The 7016-nt window shown below is 38.0% G+C and overlaps 1 protein-coding gene across 2 annotated transcripts in view; it reads right to left on the bottom strand.

The window, feature by feature from the left end:
* The window catches only part of LOC101853182 (RING-box protein 1), a gene marked incomplete at its 5' end in the record, with an annotated part of 66374 nt that overhangs the window by 54168 nt on the left and 5190 nt on the right, over positions 1–7016 (bottom strand). The window contains 4 exon segments of one of the 2 annotated variants that reach the window (XM_005103538.2): positions 517–602; positions 2943–3013; positions 4652–4702; positions 5754–5781. In XM_005103538.2, coding sequence (XP_005103595.2) covers positions 517–602; positions 2943–3013; positions 4652–4702; positions 5754–5781 — 236 coding nt within the window. 2 annotated transcript variants of the gene reach the window in all.

Here is a 7016-nt window from a genome sequence, read left to right as displayed (position 1 = left end):
AGAGAGAGAGAGAGAGAGAGAGAGAGAGAGAGAGAGAGAGAGAGAGAGAGAGAGATTTCTTGTGGAAGTTTTAAGTCACTTGCAACACAATAAGGTCATATAAGTGGGAAAGATTAGAAGTGTTACAAGAGAATAACATATACAAAACAGAAGGAGAGACAAAGCTGATAGATATTTGACAGGAAAGATGGGAGCAGTTTGAGGAAGCAAAACAGAATCTTATTACATACAGTAGAAACGATGAAACAAAAGAATCAGACCACTACACCAAACCAAGCATACACACACACTCATAGACAAACTTAGGCAGAGAACAAAGAGAGCGTTTATACACTGCAAAAAACTAGCATGAGCAAGCAAACACTATGAATATTAAGATTAACTATATCGCATCCTTTAAAAACTGTCAACAAAACACTGCCAGGAACATCACGATCAATTGCTTGTTTTCGCTAGCTTTTCAGAACGCAAAGCCTTTTGTCTATGTTCTCTGCCTTGCAACAGGGCGAGACTTACTTCTGGAACTCCCATTCCCTGTTGTCTAGAGGGCACACCTGTCGAGTCCTCAGCCAACGGGTGATGCAGTGGAAATGAAACGCGTGCTGAAACAGGGAAAGAAAAAAATAATCATTTCAATGTGTAATTTAGAATGAAAGGTTGTACTTTTTGACTTACAATCCAAAAATAAATAAGTAAATACGTAAATTTTAAAAAGCAGCAGTTTACAAGGATAAAACTATCACTGAGGGAGAATTTTTAGTTTTTGTTGGAGTTTTACGGCACTTGAGCTTGCAACACAATAAGCGCTGAAGATTAGAAGTATTACAAGAGAGTAACAAACACTAAACAGGAGGCGGAGAAATAATGACGATAGATGTTGGACAGGAAAGAAGAAGCAAACCACACCAGAGCGGGTAATAAAAGTAGTAGCAGCTTACATGGCCAAAATCAACTCCGAAGAAGAAGTTTCAGTATCAGTGTTATGGCACTTGCAATACAGGAAGATTTGAAGAAGTAGAAGAAACAGACTTTCCAAGTAAAGAACCATTCACGGACCTCTTGCCACTACAACATAACTCTTCAAAATTTAATCAAATACACTAATTACTCATACAGTAGAACCCGCTTTAACAATCACCAGTCCAAACAATCACTTTCCACTACCCCCTCCAATTTTTGCTGTACATGATTATAAAGATTAGACCTCTGCAAGAGGTCTAACATGACCAATTCTCTCCTCGACAATAAGTAATCGTCTCCGACAGGTTCACCAGTATAATATACGGACAGAGATTGCTTAGGGCACATTGTTGCCACAACTGATTACAGAGTCTGCCCATAGTCCGAGTCCAGATCTTGATTTATCTTACAGTTATATTGCAAGATTCGTAGACTTTCAATCAACAGTACAAAAGAAAAGGAGACATTTCTCTCTGGCATGCACACTAAAAAAAAAAAAGTTAAAACATCGGAGGGGTTCCAATTAATTGTTTTCTATTCTGGCAAACCATAAGGGGAAACAACTCAGTTTTCACTATTGTTCATCACCGCGTCGTACTTACGTCCCCTCGACGTCTTCAGTTTCAAATCTCCATCTAATAATAATCTTTGCCTTGCTATTTAAAAGAAACCACTTATTCTTCTGATTCCAAAAATTAAACTAAAGTTGCACTCAGTATTCCTCAGAGCATGGTACAGCCGGATTTCCATAATTTTGAACTTTGAAATTCATGAAATTGTGTCTTTCAATACCTATGTATCTTTTTAAAATTACCCAGCACTGCGTCATGGCTTTCCAATCCCATTTGAAAAACATATGAGAATAAACAGTTCATTAAAATGTGGAAATATTATAACAGCAAGTGGCAATCTCCAAAGTTGTTTTTTTTAAATAGGGGAATTAAAAATTTATGAATCAAACTACAAAGCGTGAAAAGAAGAGTTGAATATCCAGTATACAGTAGTCATTGGGAGGGGTCCTTGAACAACACGCAATAACCGTAGCCCAAAAACAAAGCGTTGCACATTGGCAACAAGCAATTGTACATGGATTGTCTATGTTTGTAACATTGCGCATTATTTATGCATTTACCAAGGCGGAATTTATTGTTTCTTTAATATTTTTTAAAAAATTTCGTAGACATGTTTCAAAGAGCAGTGACAGCAATACTGTCATGTTTCAAAGAATGGTGACAGCAATACTGTCGTCAATTAACCGAGACTACAGTGGCGGTAGAAAAAAAGCAATAGATGAGTGCCTAAGCCCTAAACTATAAGCTGCTGTGCTAAAGGCTAAAAATAACATTACATATATATATATATATAAAGCAGTAAGAACTGCCACCAACACACAAAACAAAAAAACATCTGAAAAAGGAAAGTACACACAAACTATATAACACAAAAAAATCAATTATAGTCGCCTAGAGTGATTAGCAGGATAAGTCCTGCTTTAGTAACAAAAATATGAAAACAAAACTTATCAGAGTTAGTAGTTGTAAAATCAGGAACAAAAGCACACAATACCAGATGACCTAGATAAAAGTTGTAATTTTTTTACACATCTGCAAAGCAACCATAACCCTCTCTTTTCCTGTCCTTCCCAAAGAAATACAAATAAATTTATTATCCCACCCCATCCAACTATTTTCAGAAATTCAAAACTTCTGAACACCCCCCTGATCCTCTCTTTCCTTCTCTCCCATCATCATTTTGAGTTGGGCAGCCTTGGCCCAGTCTGTAAAGACCAACCCACGAAACTGTGAATATCTCAGCAGAGAGATAGCAGTCGAAATCATGTTCTCAAATTATTACAACACAGACACCAGCTCTCTCTTTCTCTCTCTCTCTATCCCCCCCCCCCCCCCCCCCAACCTCCTTTCTCTCAAACACACACATAAAAACACACGACACACACACGGATAAGTAGAATGACTACTCACATTGCAGACACCCCATGCCACTGTGCATTCCTCACTCGTGGCTGAGGCTTGGTTAGCCTGACATTCAATGCCTGAAAATAAGAGAAAATGATGCTCAGTAAGCAAGCAGACAGCACAGTTTGAGTTTGAGTTTTTTTAGTTTAGTTTTAGTAGAGGTTTTACGGCGCTCGCAACTGCATAAGGTCATATGAGCGCCAGAAGATTAGAGGTGTTACAAAAGAGTAACAAACATACAGAAAAGGAGGGGAGAAAAGAACGATAGATGTTTGATAGGCTAGAAGAAGCAAACCACACCAGAGCACCCGCCAACCACCCACTAGACTAGAGGTGTTACAAGAGAATAACAAACACACAAAAAAGAAGGAGGACAAGGACAATAGCTGTTGGATAGGACAGAAGGAGCAAACCCCATCACAGCACCCGCGAAACACCCCATAGAGCTTGCCCTCCAAGGCTACCACAAGCCCAAATCAACAGCACAGCACACAATCCCGAGAATTGTCAACAATGATAACAAAGTCCCTGGTGTCTTCAACTCAGCCTATGCCATGCATAGAATGTGTTTCGAAAGAAAATGAGCAAACATCCCAAAAAGATGGCAGTAGATTCATTATAATTGCATTTACAAAGAACTTTTAAGGACTGTTTTTTACAACACAACACAAATACATAATCATTATAAGAAGAAGAAAAAGAATGAGGATTTACATATAGCACCTAATCCATAGAAGGCTCTATAAGCACTGTGCTATGCAAAAACATCACTCAATTGACAATTCAAAGAACAGTTTTAGTTTTAGTAGAGGTTTTACGGCGCTCGCAACTGCATAAGGCCATATGAGCGCCAGAAGATTAAAGGGTGTTACAAGAGAGTAAGTAACAAACATAAAAAAGAAGGGGAGATAAGGACGATAGATCTTTTACAGGAAAGAAGAAGCAGACCACACCAGAGCACCCGCCAACCACCCACATTCAAAGAACAGAATATGCACATTGTGACAATGATGTGTGTGACACACACACACACTCGCACACATTCTCACATATCAAATTTACTTGTAGATCATTGTGTTAAACAAATATTTCTTTCGACTTTTCTGATGTTACGGTACACATTTCTTTTGGGAGGGAATTCCAAATTTTTGGAGCTACAGAAGAAAAAGCTCTTTTCCATCTAACCTGCTAGACTTAATTGTGGGCGCTCTAATGAAATTCTCATCCGCTGATCTCCAATGTCTTGAGAGTACATATATGACTCAAGAAGGTCTTTAAGATAATGTGGCGCTTTGCTGTTTATGCATTTTATGACATAAAACAGCAATTCCAGAATAAAATATGTGAGGCGGCGTGGTGGAATCAGGCTCTCGTCAAACATCTTTCATGCCAATGAAAGAACTCATTTCTGTATGGATTTTTCTGAAAAACGTTGACTAAAGGCACAAAAAATGTAAATTTTCAGTTACCACGGACTCTCACGCTAAGAAAATAACTAATCTTCGGTGGCCATTTTCTCACTAATCTTACCTCTGAAAACAGGTGACCCCCACCCCCTTCATTTGCAAATATCTCGACTTGTATTCAAGATAAATGGATATTTTTTCACCCAAATAAAGACAAATAAACAAGCTTTAAGATGATACCAATAACTCTACATGCCCAAAAATTGACGAGAGCCTGATTCCACCACACTGGCTCACATATGCACTTACACAGATCCATGATGTGATTCCGGCAAATGGCACAGTTGTCCACAACGATATCTGCAAAGAGTACGCAAAAGGGAATAGTATAAATAGTAGCAAAGAAGACCACAGAGAAATTATCAGCCGGACAGACAATAGGAGTTCTACTTTTGTGTCAGTATTAACTTCATCATTCATTATTGCCGTTATTATTATTATTGCTAATATTCTAAAATGGCAAAAGAGCAAAATAAATCAAAACGTTGGCTAGCATCGTTTTCTAGGGTTGTTTTAGTAAGCTTTTTCCGGCACTTGCAAGACAATTAGGACATATGAGAGTCAAAGATTAGAGATGTTGAAAGAGATACCAAAAAAAAAAAAGGGAAGCGATCAATACAATATTGACGTTTGATAGGAAAAGAAGGAGAAGAATGAGCAAACCACACTAGAGTACCTGCCAACCACACACTAACTAACATCAAGATTTTCCTCAATAAAATAAAAATTAAGCAATCATCCGACAACTCTTTCACTAGAAAATCGTTTAACTTATGACTGAAGAGTACTCCAGGCACAGAAAGGGCAGAAGCAGGGTCCAAACTACAGGGTATGGCTACAGAGGACCTGAGAGGATAAGTATTCATTCTGTTTGACAAGCATCACTCCTAGACAATGAAACAATAGAAAGGAGTATTATCACATTCTGAGCATATTTCCGAAAGAACACCTATACTCCAGAACAGGGCGGCCATTTCGTTACTGGAATATAAACGGTTTGAACGGATAGCATTAAAAATTTTTGAAGCAATGTTTATTAGGCCAGGACGAGTTGGACAAGCAATAAAGAAACCTGTTTAGAGAATAAGATGAGAAAGTCCTGTGCACATCTGATATCCTGTTTAAGTTACTCAGAATACGGGAATGAGAAGAGCTGCGCTTAAAAGATGTTTTTTTTACAAATGTTGTGTTAATCCATTTTTTGAGTAGAGAGAAGCACATCAACACAAAGTGGTTATTTAACTATTAAAAAATAAAACCTATAGAGACAAAACAAAACCCCACCCGTATAAAGTGTTGTAAATCATCTATAGTAAAGAATACACAACACTTAAGAAAACAGATGACTTACCCCAAGCCCATAATGCTACTGCATTCCACTGAAATGTACGAAGAAAGGAAAAATTATGATTACATTACAATGTAAGGTGACATATTGATGAAGACTAAAAGAAAACATAATTTGATCCATCCCCAAATACCGTTATTTGATCTCTTTTATTTTATTTGCACAAATCTCAGTAATGGCTTAAAGACTATAACAGCCCATTGAAGGGGCTAAAACATAGCTGCCAATGATTTGGGTTCGATTCATCAGATTTGTCTTCACTGAATCAAGATTTTCCCCGTAAACTTGAAAAATAAAAGGTTGTAAAAAAGGGGCTCAAAGACCTAATATTATAAGTGCATTGAACTGTAATTCATTTCAAATTCTCTGTCCTAGGGCGGAGATTTTTAGCAGTGAACTGAAGTAGATATCTTTTACATGGTTTGTTTCTGCTGAAATCAACTTTATTAGCAGCTGGGTGAACTGATGCAACATTCTACACCCTACATGATTGAGTCAATAACATGCCTACCTGACTGAGTCAACCAAATGCACACCTTTTTTTTTTTGCCTGACTTTCTTTTAATGCCTTTGCATCACTTAAACTACCATATCGTCACATGGCCTTTAGGATGCATGCGCAGAGATATAAGATGAAAATAGACCTAAGAGTTGAATTCTGCCCCAAAAAATATTTCTTTGTGAGCAAATAAGCGAATAAATGAATCACTTGTTATATAGGCGGGCAGAAGTTGCTTGGTACACAGCAAAGACTCAATATTTGCTGCTTGTTTGTCACGCTAGGAAAGAGCCGGCAAGCTGAGCTTGAGCTGGTGGCACTAATCTTGACTCACTAGCTCTTTTGTTTTTATGACTTCCAAATCTCACACTGCATTCCAGCCAGCCCCTATTGTATCCATCTTCAAGAAGCAATGCGCATTATGAGCAGATGTTCTCATTGCATCAGTCCAGCATCCCATGTTCGCAACCCGTTTGTTCGTTTTCCCCATTTGTTTATAAATAACTAATCAGGAGGCCTAGAACTAGGCTTCCTATTGAAAACTTGCTCAGACTCTACAATACAGCCAGCACATTATTACATCCACAGGGATTTAAATGGGCACAAATAAATAAGTTTGAAACATGTTACAAAATGTCACCACCATAGGTGGTAGCCTTTAATGCAATTATGTGGGGTGGTCGGGGAATTCAAAAGGCATACTTCCCATTTCATTGTTTCTTTTCTTATATTAAGTTCATAACTGACCTCTTTAGCCTGTGCAGACC

Source organism: Aplysia californica, unplaced genomic scaffold (assembly GCF_000002075.1).
Source record: "Aplysia californica isolate F4 #8 unplaced genomic scaffold, AplCal3.0 scaffold00378, whole genome shotgun sequence".
NCBI classification, from domain to species: domain Eukaryota; kingdom Metazoa; phylum Mollusca; class Gastropoda; order Aplysiida; family Aplysiidae; genus Aplysia; species Aplysia californica.
Note: the sequence above shows the minus strand (reverse complement) of the source record. Positions and strands in the feature narration are given on the sequence as shown.